The sequence below is a fragment of the Rattus norvegicus genome, chromosome 8 (assembly GCF_021556685.1).
Source record: "Rattus norvegicus strain SHRSP/BbbUtx chromosome 8, alternate assembly SHRSP_T2T, whole genome shotgun sequence".
NCBI classification, from domain to species: Eukaryota; Metazoa; Chordata; class Mammalia; order Rodentia; family Muridae; genus Rattus; species Rattus norvegicus.
Window position 1 is genome coordinate 12922877 of NC_141541.1, and position 27094 is coordinate 12949970.

The 27094-nt window shown below is 39.0% G+C and overlaps 1 protein-coding gene across 2 annotated transcripts in view; it reads right to left on the reverse strand.

Moving 5' to 3' along the window:
- Window positions 1-27094, reverse strand: part of Cntn5 (contactin 5) — a 1240814-nt gene that overhangs the window by 44361 nt on the left and 1169359 nt on the right. For both annotated transcript variants that reach the window (XM_087560151.1, NM_053746.2), the window contains 3 exon segments: window positions 24829-24978; window positions 4337-4407; window positions 3134-3368 (listed from right to left, as the gene is read on the reverse strand). In XM_087560151.1, the coding sequence (XP_087416277.1) occupies window positions 3134-3368; window positions 4337-4407; window positions 24829-24978 (456 nt within the window).

Consider the following 27094-nt stretch of genomic DNA (forward strand, 5'->3'; position numbering starts at 1 on the left):
GATCTCCAGGTTCATGTCAGTGGCCACTTAGCACCATCTGTACCTTGCTACTTCTGCTACAAAAATACTGAAAGGTTGCAAAGGCTCTAGGGTGTTAACAAAAGAACCATCTGGAACATCCCCGATTATACTTGAGAGAAACAGTTAACCTCCAAAGTGTGATAGTCAATTCAAACCTCAAGTAATTTAGATAATATCAATAAAATGATTCCTTTTAATATGTCAAATATGGGTGAAGCTTTGATTTCAATGATGTAATTCCCATTTGCACTCCTGTAGGCTCTCTTGATAAAAATACAAAATATAATGAGGGCTTGCAGAGTGCACACGACCACATGTGGGTAGGTAGCATCTGCTTTTGATAGTCTCATTACAGAGCCCAGGTAGGCTTTGAATTCATGATTTTCCTGGCCTAAAGTCTTGATTGGTGGCATTCTGTGTTTGAAATGGTCACTACTGTTCAAAGACATTTCCCAAGTGACTAAAAGGCATTCCAATTTCCCCTTTTGATTACATAGTAAATGTTGGTATGTTATTGTCTCTTTGCAGTACTTATTTAAAAGAATATTTCAGAATAGAGAGCACCTAGGTGGAAAGTTACCTTTAGTAATATCAGAATTCCAGAAGTTCTCTACTTCCAAACCTTCTCTGTTAAGTAAGAGAACGTTAGGTAACATTACTTAGGATCACATAGTGTGACTGCAGATGACGTAAGCTGGCTTTTCCAGTCCTCTGTTCTGCTGGGTTTTTTTTGACTGACGTGATTTAGAGATACAAACTATCATGGTTAGCAAAAGTTTCCAATGCTGTAAAATTAATTTGTGTTAAAATTTAGATCTTACAGTCAGAGCAATGTTAGATTGCACATAGTGCACAACTGGTATCTTGCATAGTTTCATTGACAAAATATTATAGTGAAATGTTTTATAGCAACAACCTCAGTGTCTTTAAAACAAAATATAAATGTTTTCTGAATAACTTGAAAGGGAAAGCTAAGGATGCATAGCCTGAAAATGTAGAGGAAAAAAAGGAAAGGAAAGAGAAAAAGAAAAAAGAATGCAGAAGATATAAATTAAATTTCTAAATTAAAATCTCATTTAATTTGATTTCAAAGCAAAAATTGTCAAAGATGTACAAGACAGGTTTCCAAATTTCTGTGCCTCATCATGAGCTCTGCTGCCATGTTCTTGGTAATTACTTGGAAGAAAATTTAAGACAAAGGTGCTGTATACTTTCTGGCAAGATACACACTACCAAACAGCTGTTTTGAGTGAAAAATCATATTGACATTTAGATAAGCGCCATATTCCCAGTAAGCAGTACAGGGTAAAAACATGTGTTTAAAAGGAAAAGCTTTATTTCCTTTTTATTACTTGTAGACTTATATATAGGTATGTGGGAATCTGTGCTTGAGTTCAGTGCCTAAGCAACCAGACGAAAGCATCAGATCCCTTGGAGTTTGTGCTGGGGTTAGAGGTGGTAGTGAGCCATTGGTGGTGGGCCTTTTGTAAAAGCAGGATGCTCTCTTAAACTGGTGAGCCATTTCTCCAGGCCCAAAGCATATGCTCTTGTTCCTATACTGCGGGGAGAGTGGGTAGGAAGCCCCGTGGTACCACTTACTGTCTACTCTGCAAGCCTGTCTTAAGTAATATGGATCTAGGCTGTTTCTCAGAGTCCCCAAGACTGGCTTTCTGAAAAGAAGACTTGGGCTTGAAATTATTACCTCAAACTCATTTTAAAGGCATAAATTAGGTAAGTCTCTCACTCCCTCCCTCTCTCCATCCCCCACCTCTTTCTCTCTCCCTGTCCTTCCTTCTCCTCTATGTCTCCCATCCTCCCTTCCCCTCCACACCCCACCTCCACCCCTGAGCATGGCTGTTTCTTACACAACCTGTAGTGAGTACATAAAAATCTTAGTAGAACTCCTACCGAGTATTACTTGATTCCGCACCTGGCTAGCTTTGTTCCCTTAGGATAAAGTTTTGCTCAGCCTCACAGCTTGACTCTGAATTAAAAAGATGCATGGCAGCTTTTATTCGAAAGTGTATCTTACATAAGTCAAGCACTACCTTTATTTTTCTACATTCGAATGACATTATTTATTTCTTCCCATGAAGTGCCCAGCACCAAAAATACTAGAAATTCTATGAGCTATTCAAGTTGCACATGTGGGCATGAATGAAGCACCAGGCTCAGTTAGTGTTGACCTTGCTTATTTTAAAGGTCAAATAGCTGTCGCCTTTGTGTAATCTCTTATATTGAATTATTCTTGCCTTTTTAACTTGGCAGGGCCATTGAAGTCTCCATGTGATTAGGAGTAGGGGGAAAGCTAAGGTCTCCCTCACTTACTCCCTCAGAAGACTGTGTTTTTGTGTTTAAGTTTAAAGCGACTCGGGATCTTGAGAGCAGAAGGTGGGTTTGCGATTTACCTTCAGTACCTAGAGAAAGTTGCTGGTTTTCAGTTCATTCTTTTGGAAGTGAGCACACTTCCTCTTTAGAGCCTACCCAGGGCAGGTATGTAAGAACAGAATGCACTCATGCAGCTGACAGACACATGCTACAGACAAACCAAGGATCAGTGGAGAGATGTGCAATAATTCTTATCCGAAGATCCTTAACCTTGTTTCTCTGCTTTTCAGTTTCTCTTTCCCTTTAGTTCCATTTGTTCAAGAATGTGACATAGATCTGAAGGTTTGGGGACAAATGTCCCTGTGTCTGAGCCCTGTCTGAGATTTCTTTGTCAGAAATGTTTATTGGTTATGTCAGTGGAATCTTCATTACAGACACACACACACACACACACACACACACACACACACACACATGCACACGCACACACACGCACACACACGCACACACACACTCGCACACACACACATATCCAGAGAAAATCACATATTCTGATGCTATCCACTTAAGGGAACATATTGGTCATATATTTTTAATGAACAAGGAATGTAAATCAACATATGTAGACTAAACTTTTAAAAAGATGAATTTGGGGAAAGTCTCATAAATTGCATCTAACAAGTATAATGGAATTATGGGTGAGATTTTCAAACTTTGGCTATCCGGTATTTTCTAAAACTCGGACACAATATTTCATTAAAAATCAAAATACAATGACACTGACCTCCCTCAGCCGAGCAGATGACTACAATCTGGCTGAAAGGCCCATCACCTTTATTATTATAGACACCAACTTTGACTTCAAAGGGTGTGAGAGGAGGGACACTTTCGTCTCGGTAAATGAACTTGGAAGCATCCGAAGAAGTAACCATTTTCTCCTTCCAGCCACGTGTTCCATTCGGTCTGAATGCCACTATGTAGCCGAAGCCTTCCCCATTCTGAAACTCTTCTGATACTGGCTAAAGAAGAATAATAGGGTTAATATTGCACAAAACAACTTGCTGAGAAACACTCTCCTCTTAGTGCTTAGCTTTGCAGTTACAGAGAACGATGGGAAAGAATCTCGTAAGTTTTCAATAGGCTGAAAGCTAAGATAACACATGTACTTTGGCTTTAGAGATACAAGATAAAAAACTAGAATTATATCTTTTGATATCCACGTTGAAAACTCATGAAATGAAATAAGTGTACTCCAATTAGTCATGTATATGAGCTGAAGACCTATGGACTCTATTGTGACATGCTAGAGAAAGCTGTAATGGTTGGGGTACAAGGCTGGTATCACCACTTAATGCTCTGCTACCCTCTCTGCAGATTAAATCAAAGAGAGGTTAACGCAGTACCTATCTTCAGTGTCTGTGCTTTCCTAATTGCAAAAACAATGAAACAAACATCTACCCTGGACTGTCATTTTGTTTAAACATCTCATGCTGCACATGGCTTACATTTAAATTGACTTAAAGGTTTCAAATGCATTTTACAGAGGGAAGTGAATGTATTGTCCAGCCAATGGAGTGAAGCCACCAGCCGCTGAATAGCAGAGGGTACAGTGCATTGTAGATAGCCAGAAACTATGTGAGTAGCTTGAATTTTAATTTAAAGAAAAACAATGTTCTAAGTAGAGGAAGAGAGAAAGTCTATTAAATGAAATTCAGAGAAGAAGATCAACAGAGGTCCAATGTGGGGAAGTAAGTACCCCAGAGAAATACGGAAACAAGACATAAAGCTTTTACTTATGAAAGGATTGGGCCCTGGGTAAGGATGAGAGGGATTTACCTGGTCCATATTCATCTGAGTAGTGGATCCTCTTACTGCTTCTTCATTCAAACAGAAACCTCTAGTCTGATACCAGGGCCTATTCTCTGTGCATAGCCTTAGTTTCTAAGCAAACAACCCATTCTGAGATTTGTGAAGACATTATTTTTACCTCCCAGGCAATGACCAACTCGTGCCTTCTTCCACTTCCTCCACTCACGTTGCTGGGTGCCGTCTTAGGAACTGTGGAAGAAAATGCATGGAGGCTGAAGAGAATGAAAACGTGTGTAATTTCCTTAACCTCAAGTCATTACCACCTGACTTAAATTCGGTAGAATTCATAAATGAGTCAAATATTTGCTTTCAGTTACATTTATCATATTAATATTGAGGCAAAATGTACATACCTTCCTTCCTGGGACAGCTTGTTGATATATATATATATATATATATATATATATATGTATAGTTTCACTTGATATCTATAATATCTATTGTATATTACATACTTACTTGATATCTATAATATATAATATCAATAAATCATAACTAATAAATACCAGAGCTAAGGCTACTTGCTAATGATTGAGTACATTTCACCCTTTTAATGACTCTCTCTTCTTTTCTTTGCCACTATTATATTTCTTTTTATCATCCCTGCATCTGCAAAGGCCCTGGAAAAATCTCCTGGTCCTTAACAGCATTATCTCAGGGAGTTGCAGTTTAAGGGGAACATACCCATAGTGCTACAGTGTGAGAATGCACTTAAATGAATAAGCATTAAAAACAGCTGTCAATATCAATCTTTCCGCCACTGCAAATACAGATGCACTCAGTGCAAGTTCTACAAATGAATAATGATTAAAAGAATAAATGTGTCAGAGAAAGAAATTTCCCCTTCACTGCACCAAACTACAAAATCTAGGGCGGAATGAGAGTATTTTCAACTGAAGGGCTGTTAAATGAAGAAAACTATTAAAAGAAATCATTCCCAGACCCTGTTCCTGCCTTGGCAATTTTATACTTCAGTCTTGCCTTTTTATCCCAGCATATATTTAAGATAATATTGATATGCACATAAACAATAAATCTAGTACTATATATTACTTGTTGGAATGAAATGCTATTAATTACTAGCATATATTTTATGCAACATTTTATATACTATAAAAAACCTGAAGTCCGATATTTTATAGTACTAGAAAAGTAAAATAAAGAATTCTTGTACCAGGGGAGTAGGCAAGAAAAGCCTGTGAATACATAATGACCTACAATAAAATCAATAACCTTTGTGCAACCAGATTCCAATGTAAATGCCCTTGGGCTATTCTCCTGAGACATAATTCTTCTCCTGTTCAAGGACTTGCAAACATTACTAGTACCAGACTGTACAAAGTTCAGCAGCTGTTCATGGTTTTCTTTGACAGCCACATGCATTCTTAGGTTATTCATCTAAGGAGTTCATTTCCACGGACTCCCTCAGAAGTATCTGACACTTGCTTTCACCTTGGTACAAGAGAGCACACAGGATTCAATGAAGAAGAAAAGAAAGGATTCAGATAATAGTTAAAATGTCCCAGTTAATGTGAAAAGCAAGGAAATCACTTATTAACATGCATTTTTAAAAGCTTGTGTTGAATTTTTTCTATGACAGTTTCATACATGTGTATGGTTCATTCTGATCACTATAATTCCACATACTCTGGTGTGCTGCCCACCCCTCCTAATCCTTCTTCCTACAATTCTTTTTTTAAAAATATTATTTGTGCTTTCTGAGATTCACTGAATTTAGACAGGATCATTTTTGTGATTGTGGATTTAGAACAGTCAGTTGGAGAATGGTATGCTTCTCAGAGGGCACACAGGTCATTGGGAATTATAATTATGGCTACTATAAAAACCTGAGACATACTTATATGTTTTGACACTTCTCCTAAGATGATCTGTGTAATGTTGACTATGACTTTAAATTTGTTTACTTTGTGGGCAACAGTATATGTGAGGCTTGCAGTAAGGGTGCTACTGGTAAAGTGATATATGTCTGTGTCGGTTAGTTTCCTGTCTCCTCTATACAAGCTAATTTCAGAGTTCTGAGTATCATGACTATCAGTGAATGCCTATTTAAAGCAATAGCAATTTTTATACAGTTTGTTAATACCCAGGCATTGTGGTTTCTCTTAGGACGTTTCTTTAATTAGAAAGTGAACATATTACTAAAGCTATGTGCTTGCAGATAGGACCCTAGCATTACTGTTCTGTTAAAGACTCTACCAGCAGCTGACTGAGACAGATGCAGATACTTATAGGCAACCATTGAACTGGGGTCAGGGACCCCTATGGACCAGTTAGGGGAAGGACTGAAGGAGCTGAAGGGGATGGTAAACCCATAAGAAGACCAAAAATATCAAATCAGATCCCTGGAAGCTCCCAGAGACTAAGCCACCAACCAAAGAGCATACATGGGCTGGTTCATGGCCCCCAGCACATATGTAGCAGAGGACTGCCTTGTCTGGCTTCATCGGGAGAAGACGTGCCTAATCCTATAAAGTCTTGATGCTCCAGGGAAGGGGAATGCTGGGAGGGGATGAGGTAGGATTGGTGGGTGGTTGGGTGGGTGGGTGAGAAGCAGAGGTTGATGGGTGGGTCGGGGAGCACCCTGTCAGAGGCAAAGGAAGGGGAATGGGTGAAGAACTCAGAGTGGGACCTGGAGAGGGGCAACATTCAAATTAAATAAAAAAAATTTAAGAAAAAAGAAAGTGAATATATGCACATTAAATGCACATTTTACATTTATCCCCAACTCTGTGTATCTAAATAACAACACAACAGAATAACATTGTTTTACTGTATTTTAAGATAAGTTCTTTGTCTACATCATTGATCTAAGTTCATATCTAGAACTTAGATTTTTGAATTCTCTTCTTTGAAGACAGTCACTAAGAACTCATATTTCCATGTCAAGTGCCAACATGGGAAGATTTCTTTCTGTTTTGTTCTGTCCTCACAATGATGGGCTGCCCAGAGCCTCTGAGCAGGAGTTGTCCAATGAGCCATTATCTCCAAAGTGAGCCTCTCATGAAACCCACTGAAATCTGAGGTGTGGAATTGAATACAAGGAACTATGAAGTTCAATGCCCTGAAAGGAGCACTGTGTAGCCCATTTACGGTTTAGTTCTTAGAAAACATATTTAAGTGTTTCATTAATTTTAACTTTCTGTACAAAAATATGTTTAACAGACAACATGGCTGGGCACCCACATGGCAAACTCCCACAGATCTGTAAATTCACGGGCAGGAGACGTCCACACACATTAGACACAAAAGTGGAGCACAGACATGCATGTAAAATAAAATCAACATAAAGGGAAATATTTCTACCTCAAGTCCCAGCTATGTGACTCCTAGTTGTATACCCAAAAGATGTTCCACTGTATAGGACACTTTCTTAATTATGTCCATAACAGCTTTATCTGTAATAGCTAGAAAACGGAAACAAACTAAATATCCTTCAGCTGAAAATGGATAAAGAATATGTGATACATCTATACAATATAATACTACTCAGCCTTCAGAGAGGCAGACAAGCCTGGGAAACCAGAAGAGACTGCTCCCTGCACACACATCTCGGACGCCAGAGGAAAAAGCCAAAGACCATCTGGAACCCTGGTGCACTGAAGCTCCCGGAAGGGGCGGCACAGGTCTTCCTGGTTGCTGCCGCTGCAGAGAGCCCGTGGGCAGCACCCCACGAGCGAACCTGAACCTCGGGACCACAGGTAAGACCAAATTTTCTGCTGCAAGAAAGCTGCCTGGTGAACTCAAGACACAGGCCCACAGGAACAGCTGAAGACCTGTAGAGAGGAAAAACTACACGCCCGAAAGCAGAACACACTGTCCCCATAACTAACTGAAAGAGAGGAAAACAGGTCTACAGCACTCCTGACACACAGGCTTATAGGACAGTCTAGCCACTGTCAGAAATAGCAGAACAAAGTAACACTAGAGGTAATCTGATGGCGAGAGGCAAGCGCAGGAACCCAAGCAACAGAAACCAAGACTACATGCCATCATCGGAGCCCAATTCTCCCACCAAAACAAACATGGAATATCCAAACACACCAGAAAAGCAAGATCTAGTTTCAAAATGATACTTGATCATGATGCTGGATGACTTCAAGAAAGACATGAACACACTTAGGGAAACACAGGAAAACATTAATAAACAAGTAGAAGCCTACAGAGAGGAATCGCAAAAATCCCTGAAAGAATTCCAGGAAAACACAATCAAACAGTTGAAGGAACTAAAAATGGAAATAGAAGCAATCAAGAAAGAACACATGGAAACAACCCTGGATATAGAAAACCAAAAGAAGAGACAAGGAGCTGTAGATACAAGCTTCACCAACAGAATACAAGAGATGGAAGAGAGAATCTCAGGAGCAGAAGATTCCATAGAAATCATTGACTCAACTGTCAAAGATAATGTAAAGCGGAAAAAGCTACTGGTCCAAAACATACAGGAAATCCAGGACTCAATGAGAAGATCAAACCTAAGGATAATAGGTATAGAAGAGAGTGAAGACTCCCAGCTCAAAGGACCAGTAAATATCTTCAACAAAATCATAGAAGAAAACTTCCCTAACCTAAAAAAAGAGATACCCATAGACATACAAGAAGCCTACAGAACTCCAAATAGATTGGACCAGAAAAGAAACACCTCCCGTCACATAATTGTCAAAACACCAAACGCACAAAATAAAGAAAGAATATTAAAAGCAGTAAGGGAAAAAGGTCAAGTAACATATAAAGGGAGACCTATCAGAATCACACCAGACTTCTCGCCAGAAACTATGAAGGCCAGAAGATCCTGGACTGATGTCATACAGACCCTAAGAGAACACAAATGCCAGCCCAGGTTACTGTATCCAGCAAAACTCTCAATTAACATTGATGGAGAAACCAAGATATTCCATGACAAAACCAAATTTACACAATATCTTTCTACAAATCCAGCACTACAAAGGATAATAAATGGTAAAACCCAACATAAGGAGGCAAGCTATACCCTAGAAGAAGCAAGAAACTAATCATCTTGGCAACAAAACAAAGAGAATGAAAGCACACAAACATAACCTCACATCCAAATATGAATATAACGGGAAGCAATAATCACTATTCCTTAATATCTCTCAATATCAATGGCCTCAACTCCCCAATAAAAAGACATAGATTAACAAACTGGATACGCAACGAGGACCCTGCATTCTGCTGCCTACAGGAAACACACCTCAGAGACAAAGACAGACACTACCTCAGAGTGAAAGGCTGGAAAACAAATTTCCAAGCAAATGGTCAGAAGAAGCAAGCTGGAGTAGCCATTCTAATATCAAATAAAATCAATTTCCAACTAAAAGTCATCAAAAAACATAAGGAAGGACACTTCATATTCATCAAAGGAAAAATCCACCAAGATGAACTCTCAATCCTAAATATCTATGCCCCAAATACAAGGGCACCTACATACTAAAAGAAACCTTACTAAAGCTCAAAACACACATTGCACCTCACACAATAATAGTGGGAGATTTCAACACCCCACTCTCATCAATGGACAGATCATGGAAACAGAAATTAAACAGTGATGTCGACAGACTAAGAGAAGTCATGAGCCAAATGGACTTAACGGATATTTATAGAACATTCTATCCTAAAGCAAAAGGATATACCTTCTTCTCAGCTCCTCATGGTACTTTCTCCAAAATTGACCATATAATTGGTCAAAAAACGGGCCTCAACAGGTACAGAAAGATAGAAATAATCCCATGCGTGCTATCGGACCACCACGGCCTAAAACTGGTCTTCAATAACAATAAGGGAAGAATGCCCACATATACGTGGAAATTGAAGAATGCTCTACTCAATGATAACCTGGTCAAGGAAGAAATGAAGAAAGAAATTAAAAACTTTTTAGAATTTAATGAAAATGAAGATACAACATACTCAAACTTATGGGACACAATGAAAGCTGTGCTAAGAGGAAAACTCATAGCGCTGAGTGCCTGCAGAAAGAAACAGGAAAGAGCATATGTCAGCAGCTTGACAGCACACCTAAAAGCTCTAGAACAAAAAGAAGCAAATACACCCAGGAGGAGTAGAAGGCAGGAAATAATCAAACTCAGAGCTGAAATCAACCAAGTAGAAACAAAAAGGACCATAGAAAGAATCAACAGAACCAAAAGTTGGTTCTTTGAGAAAATCAACAAGATAGATAAACCCTTAGCCAGACTAACAAGAGGACACAGAGAGTGCGTCCAAATTAACAAAATCAGAAATGAAAAGGGAGACATAACTACAGATTCAGAGGAAATTCAAAAAATCATCAGATCTTACTATAAAAACCTATATTCAACAAAATTTGAAAATCTTCAGGAAATGGACAATTTCCTAGACAGATACCAGGTATCGAAGTTAAATCAGGAACAGATAAACCAGTTAAACAACCCCATAACTCCTAAGGAAATAGAAGCAGTCATTAAAGGTCTCCCAACCAAAAAGAGCCCAGGTCCGGACGGGTTTAGTGCAGAATTCTATCAAACCTTCATAGAAGACCTCATACCAATATTATCCAAACTATTCCACAAAATTGAAACAGATGAAGCCCTACCGAATTCCTTCTACGAAGCCACAATTACTCTTATACCTAAACCACACAAAGACACAACAAAGAAAGAGAACTTCAGACCAATTTCCCTTATGAATATCGACGCAAAAATACTCAATAAAATTCTGGCAAACCGAATTCAAGAGCACATCAAAACAATCATCCACCATGATCAAGTAGGCTTCATCCCAGGCATGCAGGGATGGTTTAATATACGGAAAAACATCAACGTGATCCATTATATAAACAAACTGAAAGAACAGAACCACATGATCATTTCATTAGATGCTGAGAAAGCATTTGACAAAATTCAACACCCCTTCATGATAAAAGTCCTGGAAAGAATAGGAATTCAAGGCCCATACCTAAACATAGTAAAAGCCATATACAGCAAACCAGTTGCTAACATTAAACTAAATGGAGAGAAACTTGAAGCAATCCCACTAAAATCAGGGACTAGACAAGGCTGCCCACTCTCTCCCTACTTATTCAATATAGTTCTTGAAGTTCTAGCCAGAACAATCAGGCAACAAAAGGAGATCAAAGGGATACAGATCGGAAAAGAAGAGGTCAAAATATCACTATTTGCAGATGACATGATAGTATATTTAAGTGATCCCAAAAGTTCCACCAGAGAACTACTAAAGCTGATAAACAACTTCAGCAAAGTGGCTGGGTATAAAATTAACTCAAATAAATCAGTTGCCTTCCTCTATACAAAAGAGAAAGAAGCCGAGAAAGAAATTAGGGAAACGACACCCTTCATAATAGACCCAAATAATATAAAGTACCTCGGTGTGACTTTAACCAAGCAAGTAAAAGATCTGTACAATAAGAACTTCAAGACACTGAGGAAAGAAATTGAAGAAGACCTCAGAAGATGGAAAGATCTCCCATGCTCATGGATTGGCAGGATTAATATAGTAAAAATGGCCATTTTACCAAAAGCAATCTACAGATTCAATGCAATCCCCATCAAAATACCAATCCAATTCTTCAAAGAGTTAGACAGAACAATTTGCAAATTCATCTGAAATAACAAAAAACCCAGGATAGCTAAAGCTATCCTCAACAATAAAAGGACTTCAGGGGGAATCACTATCCCTGAACTCAAGCAGTATTACAGAGCAATAGTGATAAAAACTGCATGGTATTGGTACAGAGACAGACAGATAGACCAATGGAATAGAATTGAAGACCCAGAAATGAACCCACACACCTATGGTCACTTGATTTTTGACAAAGGAGCCAAAACCATCCAATGGAAAAAAGATAGCATTTTCAGCAAATGGTGCTGGTTCAACTGGAGAGCAACATGTAGAAGAATGCAGATCGATCCATGCTTATCACCCTGTACAAAGCTTAAGTCCAAGTGGATCAAGGACCTCCACATCAAACCAGACACACTCAAACTAATAGAAGAAAAACTAGGGAAACATCTGGAACACATGGGCACTGGAAAAAATTTCCTGAACAAAACACCAATGGCTTATGCTCTAAGATCAAGAATCGACAAATGGGATCTCATAAAACTGCAAAGCTTCTGTAAGGCAAAGGACACTGTGGTTAGGACAAAACGGCAACCAACAGATTGGGAAAAGATCTTTACCAATCCTACAACAGATAGAGGCCTTATATCCAAAATATACAAAGAACTCAAGAAGTTAGACCGCAGGGAAACAAATAACCCTATTAAAAAATGGGGTTCAGAGCTAAACAAAGAATTCACAGCTGAGGAATGCCGAATGGCTGAGAAACACCTAAAGAAATGTTCAACATCTTTAGTCATAAGGGAAATGCAAATCAAAACAACCCTGAGATTTCACCTCACACCAGTGAGAATGGCTAAGATCAAAAACTCAGGTGACAGCAGATGCTGGCGAGGATGTGGAGAAAGAGGAACACTCCTCCATTGTTGGTGGGATTGCAGACTGGTAAAACCATTCTGGAAATCAGTCTGGAGGTTCCTCAGAAAATTGGACATTGAACTGCCTGAGGATCCAGCTATACCTCTCTTGGGCATATACCCAAAAGATGCCTCAACATATAAAAGAGACACGTGCTCCACTATGTTCATCGCAGCCTTATTTATAATAGCCAGAAAATGGAAAGAACCCAGATGCCCTTCAACAGAGGAATGGATACAGAAAATGTGGTACATCTACACAATGGAATATTATTCAGCTATCAAAAACAACCAGTTTATGAAATTCGTAGGCAAATGGTTGGAACTGGAAAATATCATCCTGAGTGAGCTAACCCAATCACAGAAAGACATACATGGTATGCACTCATTGATAAGTGGCTATTAGCCCAAATGCTTGAATTACCCTAGATCCCTAGAACAAACGAAACTCAAGACGGATGATCAAAATGTGAATGCTTCACTCCTTCTTTAAATGAGGAAAAAGAATACCCTTGGCAGGGAAGGGAGAGGCAAAGATTAAAACAGAGACTGAAGGAACACCCATTCAGAACCTGCCCCACATTTGGCCCATACATATACAGCCACCCTATTAGACAAGATGGATGAAGCAAAGAAGTGCAGACCGACAGGAGCCGGATGTAGATCGCTCCTGAGAGACACAGCCAGAATACAGCAAATACAGAGGCGAATGCCAGCAGCAAACCACTGAACTGAGAATAGGTCCCCTATTGAAGGAATCAGAGAAAGAACTGGAAGAGCTTGAAGGGGCTCGAGACCCCAAAAGTACAACAATGCCAAGCAACCAGAGCTTCCAGGGACTAAGCCACTACCTAAAGACTATACATGGACTGACCCTGGACTCTGACCCCATAGGTAGCAATGAATATCCTAGTAAGAGCACCAGTGGAAGGGGAAGCCCTGGGTCCTGCTAAGACTGAACCCCCAGTGAACTAGTCTATGGGGGGAGGGCGGCAATGGGGGGAGGGTTGTGAGGGGAACACCCATAAGGAAGGGGAGGGGGGAGGGGGATGTTTGCCCGGAAACCGGGAAAGGGAATAACACTCGAAATGTATATAAGAAATACTCAAGTTAATAAAAAAAATTACTCAGCTATTAAAAACAGACATCATGAATTCTTCAGGCAAATGGACGGAACTTGAGAATATCATCCTGAATGAGGTATCTGAGATCCAGAAGCATGTGTATGGTGTGTATGCATTTACAAATGAACATTACCCATAAAGTGCAGAATAACCATGCTACAATCCACAGACCCAAAGAAACTGGTTAATAGGAGATTCGAAAGGAGAATGCGGGAATTCCACTTACAAGGGGAACTAAAGAGTCATCGTTATCGCAGGTGGATGGAAGGAGGGAACTGGATGGGAGAGGAGGGAGGAGGGGAACAGGGATGGCAATCAGGTGTGGGGGTAGCTGGAGAGGTTTGGGAGTGAGAACGGAAAAGGGAGTGCATCTCTAGTGACTAGCTGGAGTCTTGGGAGTGGGGAGAATGCAGGGAGTTTATGGGGGTGACTCAAACTGATATTTCTGATATTTGAAATTGGGTCACTGAACATGACATTTTGAGATGAGTTAACCTATAGTCAAATGGTTAATGTAAAGAACTAGTACCTTCTTTGCTTCGTTCTCTCTTCATTTTCAATGAGAAATACGTAGCACCAGAAGAGGCTGATAACGGACAGTGTTTCGATAATGCTTATGTGTGGATTTTCAAAAGCCTATTAGGTATAATAGACAGAACTGGCAGGTCTGAAGAGCTGCAGCCCAGGCCGGGATCTAATTCTGCTCAGCTTACATTTCTTAATAATATGCAGATATGGTGGCTTATGTGGCCATGCATTTTCTTGTTCAAGTTGGTGACACACAGTCATTATCTCTGCCACACCATGGTAGAGCTTGCTGATTTTAATCATATCCCTTTGTTTATAATACATTATGACATAAAACATTTGACTTAATCTCCCAGAGCTTTTTTGGCATGAAGGTTCTATAATTCTTGTTAGAAGCATAAAATCCACAAAAATAAAATCTCATAAATGCTTTCAGAGGAACACATATTTTTAAAACCAAGTATATTTTCAGTGTAATTAGTGAGAACCTGCTTTAGATTTAAGCATCAAGTTTGTCTTCTCCCTCAATCAGCTACTGATAAATGTCACAAACATGTTAACTCGGGGGATCAAGTTTATACTCATGCTGAGCAGTTAAACGCCCATGCTCCTGAATTTATTTCTAACCAGTCGCTCTTCGTGGACAGATGATCCAGTTGAGACTTTATACACAAGTTACAAGTACTCAGCTGTTTCAGGTTTTATCTGGCTTGTTGGAATGTGAATATATATATATATATGTGTGTGTGTGTGTGTGTGTGTGTGTGTGTGTGTGTGTGTGTGTGTGTCTTGGAATCATACTTATAAGTGTCTGAAATGACCAAAGTAGAAGGTATTGCCTTAGTATAAGCAGGCTAGATCATTATGGTGTTCTTGGTAAATAGCACAGTTTGAATAACACGGTACACATTACCCCTACAGCTTAATTAAAAACTAAACAAAAGAAAATGCATGATCATTTAACAACAATTTTTCTTCTTGAAAGTCTTCAATTTCTCATACAGTAAGTATTTACATGGCTCATTAAATAATAAAGCTTTTCTAGAAAGTACGGGACATCTTTGTAATTAAGAAGCTGAGTGGTTATCCCAGAAGATGGTATGAATCAAACATGCAGGATGGTGGAGAGGGAGGGGATCAGCATTCGGAAAGGTACATCTGGAGGGACAGTTCAAAACATTTTTTCTAGTAGAATTGAAGTATACTCTACATAAATATTCCTGTTAATAATTATCAATAGGTCAAGTTTGTAGAAAGATTAAAAATTAAGAGTCCCCTAAACCAGAAGTTCCCAAACTGACACCAGACACCAGTGGTGTTCCCTAAAGAGTTAGATGCTTTGGAGACTACATCCAAGACACCATTGTGGATGCCAAGGAGTGCATGCTGACAGGAGCCTGACATAGCTTTCTCCTGAGAGGCTCTGCCAGAGCCTTACTGATACAGATGACGATGCTTGCAGCTAACCATTGGACTGAGCACAGGGACCCCAATGGAGGAGTCAGAGAAAGGACTGAAGGAGCTGAAGAAGTTTGCAACCCCATAGGAAGAACAACAATATCAACCAACCAGGCTCCTCAGAGCTCCAGGGGACTAGACCACCAAACAAAGAGTACACATGGATGGACGCATGACTCCAGAAGCATACATAGCAGAGGACGGCATTGTCTGTCATCAGTAGGAGGAGAAGCCCTTGGTCCTGTGAAGGCTCGTTTACCCAGTACAGGGAAATGGCAGGGTGTTGAGGTGGGAGTGGGTGGGTGGGAGTGGGAACATCTTCATAGAAGCAGGGGGAGCGGAAAAGGGGACGACTTTTGAAATGTAAATATATAAAATAGCCAAGAAAAGAAAAGAAAAAGGAAGAAGACGTTTTTGTTCTTCTCAGTGAGGCACATAGGTTTGCAAGGAGACAGAGTGACAACATCCTGGGACATGAGAGAGATCTACACCAAGTCCCAGTGGTTCTGTCCCATCATTCCATGTGTCTTCTGAACATAAACATATCTTATTATCTGGTTAGGTTTTATTTTTTCTTTTTTAGATTTTTAAGACAGTGTTTCTCTTTGTAGCCTTGGCTGTCTTGGAACTCATTCTGTTGCCCAGGCTGGCCTCAAATTCATAGAGATCCATCTGCCTCTGCATCCCAATACTTGCATTAAAAACATACATCACCACTGACTAGCTGGCTAGGTTTTATAAAAACAATTTTCGCTGGCTGTGCACTTGCTGTGTATCTGAGACTGGTATTGACTTCCTGATTCTCCTTCATCCACCTGTAGTGTGGTAAAATGACAGAGAGTAGTCACCATACCCAGGAATGGTATCTACTTGTAAAGTTTACCCCATAAATCTTTATCGCAGTGTCTGGATTATAATCAGTATTTTATAGTTTGATCCCTACTACTGCAGCTTCTGATGACATGGAAAGTTGAATAAAGTCAAACCTGTGGTCTTGAAATCACACCCTTTGTGGGCATTTGGCTTTGTTCCATCATAGGACCTATGCCTTTAGTCTTGACACAGCAAGCATTTACTTGGAGATCCATGCAATGTATCCCTTTTGATCTGAAGAGAAATTTCCAGCATATTTTAGAAAATGTAGCATTTTCTGAGTTTTTAAATTTGTTATTAAAATTTGTCATCAAAACACACAGGAGGTAGGAGGCCCTTAGTACATAGCATCTACCTCAACTCCTATATTCTTGATTTGTAAGGGTAATCAAGGGAGAAAGAGGATAGAGTAGGTAGTTGTTGAATCAAATTTCCTGATATATATAGTATAAAACAAATGAACTGAAGAAATTGCAAGAGGGAGAGGGTTTGGAGAGATGGTTCTGTGATAGTGAACACATTTTGCTCCGCAAAGGACATCAGTTCAGCTCTCAGTAGCTATGTCTGGAGACTTACACCTGCCTCTCACAACAGCTCTAGAGGGTTTGATAGCCTCTTCTGGCCTTCACAGGGAATTTCACTCACATACACACACCCACACCAAGGCACTAATATATACATATAATTAAACATTAAATAATGCTCCTAAAAACAAAGAAAATTTGCAGAGAGGAGACTAGCGTAGGAGAGGCTCCATTTGGAAGCAAGATTGGTGTTAGAGCATCAGCCCAGACATTTACTTAGTAGACAACCTTGTACTAATAGTCAACATCCCTTAGGTGTGTTTTCTGATCTGTGGAATGGGAGGAAGAGCGCCATTAGAGGCCTATAGCATACATGGGATAGCTAAAGCATGTGAAGAGGTTCAAGTGCTTAGCACAGAGCCTGAAATTGATGTATGGAATTACTCAGACTGTTAACAAATAGTTTCTCTTTAGAAAGGCATTTGTCAGAGTCAGCAGAATGCTTTGCAAGCTGCCTCTGAGACAGAGACATGCTTCTCAATTGTATTTTGGAGAAATTTGCCTGGACTAACGTTGGTTTTATGATTGAAAACTCCTCTCTGCCCCATGAACCATGCTGTTATTTTCTTTGTTCTAATTATTGAGATTTGGTTTTAGGGGTCTGTTTCTTGCTATAACTTCTGTCTTATTTTAATCTTACTGGGGACCATTTCTTTTACATGCTATAATTAAATTACTCATTGGCTTGGAGAAAGTCATAATGTTCACTTAGTATTTTCTTTTAGAGTTTACCAACTATTTCAGCAGAATACTTTATATTTTCTTTAAAATGGAGATGGAAAACTTAAATATTCCTTCCTTTTTATACAGCTGTATCTGACTACCGTGTACTTAATAATTGTGTCCAGTAAATAATTCAGTCCAAATCACTTTTGGCATGGCTTTTAAACTTCCATTAAATAACATTTACTGTCAATACATAGACTTTCAGAGAAAACTAATTCAGGCTTACCTTATATGGTATTATTATTTCTGTACATTTTAGCTATTTTTTTAATAATACAAGTAGAATACATATCCATCACAACAGGATTTTATTCTGTCTCCTCTATTAACTTTTGAAATTAGATATTCTCAATGGCTGCTGTGAGTACAGCTAAAGAGATCATAATGAACTGAATCTTTTTGTCACTTTCAGTGAGCCATGGAACCTCAGATGCTGGGGTGTGAGTGTGTAGAGAAAATGACAGGCTTGTGAGGAACTGGGTATCCAGTCTTACCATCCTACTGTATTCCTTTCTCCAGCTTGTCTAGGTGCTTTCTCTCCAACCCCAACTGCAAATAGGCATAGGCCACTTTCTTATAGAAGCAAATGGCAGAAGAATAAGACAACGGTTCTAGATAGCTTAGTGCTTTCTTCTTTCACCTGGAGACACGACATTGAGTTTTATATAAGAATACTTCATTTCACACCGAGCTACCTGAGAAGAAGTAAATGTTCATTCATAGAACATTTACATTTCTAGGGCTTAACAAGCAGGTTATGGGATGGTCACTGTGGGGGCAGGGGGTACTTCAGAAGGAAGGTGGACTTAGCTCAGTAGAATTAGTGATTCCTACATCCCCAAAAGAGCCCAAACCTTTGTAGAAAAAGATGCATGTTGACAAAACAAGTCTTGACAGGATCTAACACCATGTGAGAGACCAGAGAAATGACATCATCTATGCAGATATTTCCTCTTTTTTCTCATTGTCTAGGAAGTGCCAGTCAGAGTAGCAGAGTATGAGAAAGGGATCACAAAGAAGAGGGCAGAAGCAGATCACAGCTTCTCAGAGATGAGCTAGGAAGGGCAGAAGTGGGATGCATGAGAAATTCAAGTTTCGATTTAAATTGAATAGACTTTATATATTTGAAAATGAGACTTCCGTAGGACCCAATAGTACAGCAAAGTAGTTGGGACTGAGACAATAGATCAGAATTGTGTGTGTGTGTGTGTGTGTGTGTGTGTGTGTGTGTGTGTGTGCATGTGTGTGTGTGCATGTGTGTGTGCATGTGTGTGTGCATGTGTGTGTGTGCATGTGTGTGTATGTGCATGTATGTGTGTATGTGTGTATCATTAATACATCTTGACACTTTCATCCATGTTTATAGATATATCCTGGTAGAATATAGTATGTACTTTTTGGTAACCTATTGGGTTCTAATGCAGTGACAGATTCATGGTCACACAGACAGCCTTGGTTAAACTCCATGAGACATATGACAAAACTGAAAGTCTGGAATATGAGTAAGATTAGTAGGGAGTTGCCAATAGTGGGAATGAGATAGAAGGTTAGTGTGAAGCAAGCTAACGGAGCATAGTAAGGCACAACGGTGGGAGGCGAAGGAAGCTCTTCTGCTTTGAGTTCCACAGGTCACCTGGTCTTCTCTGTACACAGGTGCATGAGGATAATAGAATGCGAGCAGTATGCATCTGGGCAAGGTGTTTATCTGCACATGCATTTGATACTCCTAGCTGTAAGAACATCGATCTCTTAAATGCAGAGGTAAAATACTTTTCCTGTGTGGCCAGAAACATTTGTGTCATATTTTCCATTTCAGAGTCAAGAAAAAATTGTGGACAGAATTCAATGTGCTAGGCAGCCACAGAGCTATTTCTAGAATAAGCAAATTGATACGTAGTTTTTATTCAATACCTGGATTTTCTCTGCTTCTTTTGCTACAAAAACCAGAGGAAAAAAGTTACTTTGTGGAATAATATAAACTTGCCCTTACCTACTCAGTACTAGATAAGAAAAATGTAATGGTTGCCTGTGAGGGTCATAAGCAGGCCTTCAGCAGAGATGCTGAGCCCACATACATTTAGCTGAAAACCTATACTCAATATAAAAAGAGAATTTTGCATGCCCATCACTGCTTAAATTCCCATTTTGTAACATAACCCAGTTAGTAATGTGGTGATAATAGCATAGATATTAATATTCATATGTATTCTCTTATGTAATACTGTGATCAAGTAGGATGTTCCAGTCAGCTCTAATTATCAACTTGACACAGTTTTCAGAAATCTGACAGAGAAGACTGAATTAAAACATTGCCTAGATAAGATTAGTGCATGGGCACCTCTGTGTGGTATTGACTTGATTATTCATTGTTGTAGAAGGGTCCAGCCCATCAGGGATGGTACCATCCATTGATTCTGGTCCTGAAATGTCTAAGAAAGTCAGCCAAGCATCAACTGGTGATGAGCCTAGGAGCAAGCTGTCAGACAGCCTTTCTCCATGGTTTCTAATTCAAGTCACTGTCTAGACTTCCCCAGTGATAGACTGTGACCTAGAAGCAGAAGCCAAAGAAACCCTTCTGTCCCTGCTAAGTTTCATTTTGTCATGGTGTTTGCCCCAGCAACAGAAGAGTAGAGCATGGTATTTTTCTCATTTGATAAATAAGAATAAGAAAGACTTAGGCAACATTGCCTGTGTTGGGCATGTAAGAAAATGACACAACAGAACATTAATTAAAATCTAAACTCACTTAACTCAACAATCTTCACATATATGTCACCATGTATAAAGACATGTTACCTGGTTAGCCACTCCCCCTTCCCCCTTCTAATCCCTCTGTGGAGGTTTCTAAAATGTAACTTGCAGAATGGTGGGTTTCAAGAAAAGAAACAGCTGCTACTATTGTATTCATTGTGTTTTTCTGTTTCAACCATCTCATATTTTAAAGATGCATTTCCTAATCCATAGTCATCTCTCTGGTGACATCTTTAAAATAACAAAACATTCACACTGTTACAGTCCAAATTTACACATTAGTTGAGAGAGCAGCACATTTCATTAATTAAACATGTTGTCTATTTATATCTTCCTCTCTGTATAATCTAATTAAAACTTGTAAGAAAATTGAAATTGCTCCATAAATATAAATGCACACCAAAGTAAAAATAGACATTTACTATGCTGGTTTGACCTCCTTATGCCAAGAAGTTGGACTGAATCAATTTATACATTTTTGGTTATAAAGCTTTTGATTGGTGTATATTCATTTACAAAGTACTGAATCTTATATGGACGCCATGATACAAGAACATAGCATACTTAGACAATGTTCTCTGGAGCTAACATACCCTATCCAATCAGTTATATTATCTTCAAAGACTACCAAAAGTGTTTTGATGAAATATCAATAAATATTCTACAGGAAAACTAAATCTTTCTTTCTTTCTTTCTTTCTTTCTTTCTTTCTTTCTTTCTTTCTTTCTTTCTTTCTTTCTCTTTCTCTCTTCCTTCCTTCCTTTCTTTCTTTCCTTCTCTCTCTCTCTCTTTCCTTTTTCTTTCTTACATTATTTCTTTTTTGTATGGAAAAGAACACTTTTAACAGTGTTAAAAGTTTTCATTTTTTTTGAAATTTAGATTTTTTTAATGAAGAAAAATTTACAGAGACATAATCGCTCATAATCTCAACATCCTGAAGTTCAGACCTGTTTTTCCCCCTATAGCTGTCCATTTTCAAAGTTTAGTTGGTCCATTAGAACAGTTCATCTTGAATATAAAATAGGTACTTAGCAGAGGCTGAGCGTGGCACTGCAGACTGCTGCCTCAGGATTTTGGTCTCTTTTAATCTGTGCTGCCTGAAGAAACAGCCGCAAAACTCAACACTTGCTTCTATGCCATCAGGAGCTCAAGCTGAATTTGTCGTTCAAGTACAAGCAGGGTGAAGCGGACAAAGCTCTTTCCCTACTTCACTGTAAGAGGCAAGCTCTTCGAGCACTTTTACGGCCATGACTTTCTTCTTCTATAAGACTTTAATGGAATAATGTATGTCATCTATGCAGATAGGGTAAAATGTAGAGACAGCAGTTCATGACTGAGGTAGCTCTAAAGCTCGACAAGGTCTTTGAAATGCATCACCTGAATATGATTTTAATTCAAACACATTAAAATGCAATGGTGGTTTGCTAACCAAAATTTAATAGCTCAAGTAGATTTATGCTTAAGAAGTTAGGAAGGGTTACTCATCCCAAATGGATTGTTTATGTTTAAAATGTGTATTTATAGATAGCCTCCAAATAACACACTAACCTTTGCCTTGATTAGACACAATTAGCGTGTGTAAAGTAAGGCAGTGTTCTTAGAAAATGCAGGCCTGTATTACTGCCGCCTGTCATTTCAGTTCCGCACAGTGAGCACAAAAAATGAAGAATGACCAACCTGTTATGGTTTTAGTTAATGAACACCTGGACACAATGAAAACATGGCTGAGTTTCTGGGTGTATGAAAATCTAACCAAGCAATTAATATTCACTTTGAAGTTCACACAATTTAAAGCGGAAAAGAGAAAAACATCATAAGAGGTAAGTTACCAAGCAGAAAGGTTGTTTTCTGTGGGTAACTTTTTGTATCATATTTAGAGTATTTTCACTTTCTGTTTTCTCAGCTGCTGTATTTCTATAAAAATAATACTGCGCATCTATTCTATAGTTATGTCTTCCTTCCTCCTCCCTGCCTCTTTCAGTTCCCTCTCCCTTCCTTTCTTTTAAATATACCTCCTATAACACAATATGCCCAGATGTGGTGGGGCGGTCTATAATTCCTGCACTAGGGAGACTGAGCAGAAGACTTATGGACTTTAGGGTAGGATGTATTGTGTACCAAGCTCCAGGCCAGCCTAAAAGGATCCTGTGTCAAAGAAACATAAAATACAAATATATATGTGTAAACATAAATACATAAAACATAAAACACACATATATATGTAAACATAAATACAGCAATAAGAAAGAAATACGTTGAATGCTAGCATCTGACACCATTTTACATTTCAAATATAGAACTATGAAGAAAATAGACATCTTGATGCTCAGTCCTCTTGTTGAGACTCATGCATAATATCTGAGGATAAAATATAATTCATTTATTTTTCTTTGTATCTGAAACCTTTCCTGTCCATATTTCTCTGTCGTGGTCACACTGTCTATGTCACATATTTGATGTTCACTTTTCTTCTAAGGGTCTTTGGTATTTTTAATATATGGTTTACTTATGTAGTTTGTTATACATGTATCTTATAGTATGGTATATGTATACAATATGAAAAGATCATACGAGGAGAAGTAGAATTACCATTTCTTTAAACACACAGTATTGTGAAACTGTCTATTTCTTTATGAAGTTAATAAGAATTTTACTGGATTATAAGGGGTAGATCATAGAACTGAGTACTTGGCAAGGAACACAATAAGAGCAGGAATTCAAGATTATTTTTGGCTATGTAAGAAATCCAAGTCCAGTTTGGGCTCTATGAGACTCTGTCCCACCCCCGAGAACTATAGTAACAACAAAACAAAAACATCTTATTAATAACGATTTCTTATACATGATAGCAGGATATCCTGATTAGGTTTAAAATAAAAGCTGTTAAAGATTAAAACAGAGACTGAAGTAACACCCATTCAGAGCCTGCCCCACATGTGGCCCATACATATACAGCCCACCCAATTAGACAAGATGGATGAAGCAAAGAAGTGCAGACCGACAGGAGCCGGATGTAGATCTCTCCTGAGTGACACAGCCAGAATACAGCAAATACAGAGGCGAATGCCAGCAGCAAACCACTGAACTGAGAATAGAACCCCCGTTGAAGGAATCAGAGAAAGAACTGGAAGAGCTTGAAGGGGCTTGAGACCCCATATGTACAACAATGCCAAGCAACCAGAGCTTCCAGGGACTAAGCCACTACCTAAAGACTATACATGGACTGACCCTGGACTCTGACCTCATAGGTAGCAATGAATATCCTAGTAAGAGCACCAGTGGAAGGGGAAGCCCTGGGTCCTGCTAAGACTGAACCCCCAGTGAACTAGACTGTTGGGGGGAGGGCGGCAATGGGGGGAGGGTTGGGAGGGGAATACCCATAAGGAAGGGGAAGGGGGAGGGGGATGTTTGCCCGGAAACCGGGAAAGGGAATAACACTCGAAATGTATATAAGAAATACTCAAGTTAATAAAAAAAAATTAAAAGCTGTTAATTTCTTTTATATGGTAATTATGGTGGCCTTTAAACTAGGACTACTTATTCTGGAAGACTAGGGAGAGCCCTTTGTAAGCTATGAAGCAGATAGATGGCTCATGCAGCCGGCTTCTAAAGGCAGCAGGTCAAGCAGAAGCTCTGTCTGTCTTTTCAAAATGTAATTTGCACAGGTTAGGTGGTAAAGGCAGCAGAAAGAGTCTAAGGAAGAATCCTATAATTAAAGGCAGGGACAATCATTGAGGAATAAGATGGTGAGGGTGAGTTGATCTACTCTGAATTTTATGGATTCTCTTAGAAGAAGAAATTAATTGCCTCCACTTCATGTGAACTTAAACACAGTTCAAGGCTGGGAGAAAACTGGAGATTTTGTGAACACTTGTTTATGGAAGAAGTAACAAAAAGGGCTGAAAAGAAGGAAAACAAAATAATTATTATAAAGGATGCAGTTTTAGGACACTAGGAAAATGCATCAGGTAAGTCTTGAAGCAACTTTGAGTGTTTACCTTGCTTTCAGAGTGAGGAGAAGTGTATGGAACAGGAGTTTCACACCATGACTCTTACCTGCCTCGTTTGTGCGGATCATTCGAGATGGAATGCTTGGATCTCCTGTCCCAATTGGATTGGTGGCCACCACTCGGAATTCATATTCTACCCAGGGGTTTAGGTCCACAGCCATCGCTGACTCCATGTCTCCTGTGATGACTTCAGGGACTATAGAGAAGAAGCACATTTCACATCACGAAGAAGCTGGAGAAATACTATAACTGTATGTTAGTCAGTGACGTCATTGTTAATTGTTCCTACTTCCTTATTGCATGAGATTATATGATCCTACTTTCTTGTAATACATGATTATGAGCCTCCAGTATCACAACTAAGATAAAGTGAACTTTCAGGAAGTGAGCACCGTGTATGCTGGTGCCGTTTGCAGGCCACTGGAATTCTTCTCATTTGGCTACTGAAGAACTTAACGTTATCTACACTAAAACTCATTTCCTCACCTGCAGCTCTAGAAGAGAGACTAATTCACTCTAGAAACAATTTTTCTTCCATTTCTAGGAAGATTTAAAAAGACTTTTCCAGTTCTTGCAAATATATTTTGTCTCCTGTACATAACAACAAATTCGGAATGTATCCTAATTAGAAATGACAGCACGTAATGAATGGGGGCAAGCTTGAATCTCTTCATGGAGTGACTTTTGTACTATGCTTTGATTCGGTCGGAACCTGAAACTTCTTAGGAGTTGTCTGTACAGTTGTGTCCCATCTGTTCTTGACTGCTTATCAGACCATACAAGTTGTCCCCCCACTGACACTGTAATTCTCCAGGTTGGCACCGACCTTTATGTGTTTAAAACCAATGATAGATTTTAGTCCTAAGTGGACATATGAGCACCATAAGCACACTCGACTGCCTTCTCTCTCCTTTGGCATACTTTCTGTTTTCCAAAAAAGAATTCCACTGGACTTCATTTTTATGTCACAGATTACTCCTTCTCAGTCATTTTTCCCTGGTTCATCTTTGTCATGTGCTTTTGCAACTAGAGTATTCCATTGCTGGACTTTAATAGTCTTCTCTGATTTATACTTATTATCTTAGAATTGGTATATTCCCTGATTTGTGTGTGTGTGTGTGTGTGTGTGTGTGTGTGTGTGTGTGTGTGTGTGATGTACCAAGGGGTGCATATGACTATGCCTGGGTACATACTACACACTTGTAGCAACCAGAGCAAGATGTCATCTATCTTCCCCTACCACTCAGTGCCTTACTGCTTTGAGATGAGGCACTTCAGTGAATTGGAATCTCACCACTTGATGAGGTGTGGGACTTGAGTTTTCAGGATGCATCTGTCTCCATCCCTCAGTTCAGTAACTATAGGCATGTGCAGCCAGGTCCCATGTGAGTGCTGAGCATTTGAACTCAGGTCCCCAGTCTTACACAGCAAGTTCCATCGTGCCTTCTAGCCAGCCTCATGTTTCAGTATATTTTAAGCGTAACTCATGCATCAATTTATAACGTAATTTATTAACTCTAAAGTTTTGTTTTTCCATAAGGGATGTACTTGCAGAAACATTTGAAACATAGTTTCAAAAACAACAAACAAAATAAATTGCAAACAAATTGGTCTTCATCAAGGCAAGAATTTTGGTTTTCAATATTGAAGAGATTAAAGACAATGGATTTTCTCCAGGTAAGAATACTTAATAGCTTTACTGGCATCTTTTCATAAAGATACTGCTGCTGGAGCTGTGGGTATACATTGCTTTCAAGGAAAATACATGAACCACAGAGAAACTAATAGAAGTGTTTAAAGACAGCCAAGAAGTACATGCTGAATAGGAGGAGAATCCCACTGGAATGGGTTTTCTAGTAAAATCATCACATCCGATAATTTAATAAAATACTTGACAAGCTAGTCAAATTGCAGAATTTATTCAGCCAATTGGCTCATGTAAAACATGTCCATAGAGAGACAATAGAAACCAATGGTAAATGCTTCAGAGACATCCTGGAGTTATACAAAGAAAGATACGTGATGCCTTTGGTTATGGGTGATTAGATAATCTTAAATGTACACAGGGAAAAAAAACAGATCACCTAAGAATTTTCAGTAGCATGAAGAATATCACATTTTTAAGGCACAATTAATTTGCTTAATTCGAAAAGGGACCCAAAGATGAAATTGTTTCTCCCTCCCAAAGACTCTTTCATAATTTCTTCCAAATGCACAAATTAGTCTTATTTAATTTTGGATGTCATTGCAGGCAAAAGGATTTAGAAGCCAATTCTACAATGTGAATTTGTAAGTCCATTCTAAGATGTGCT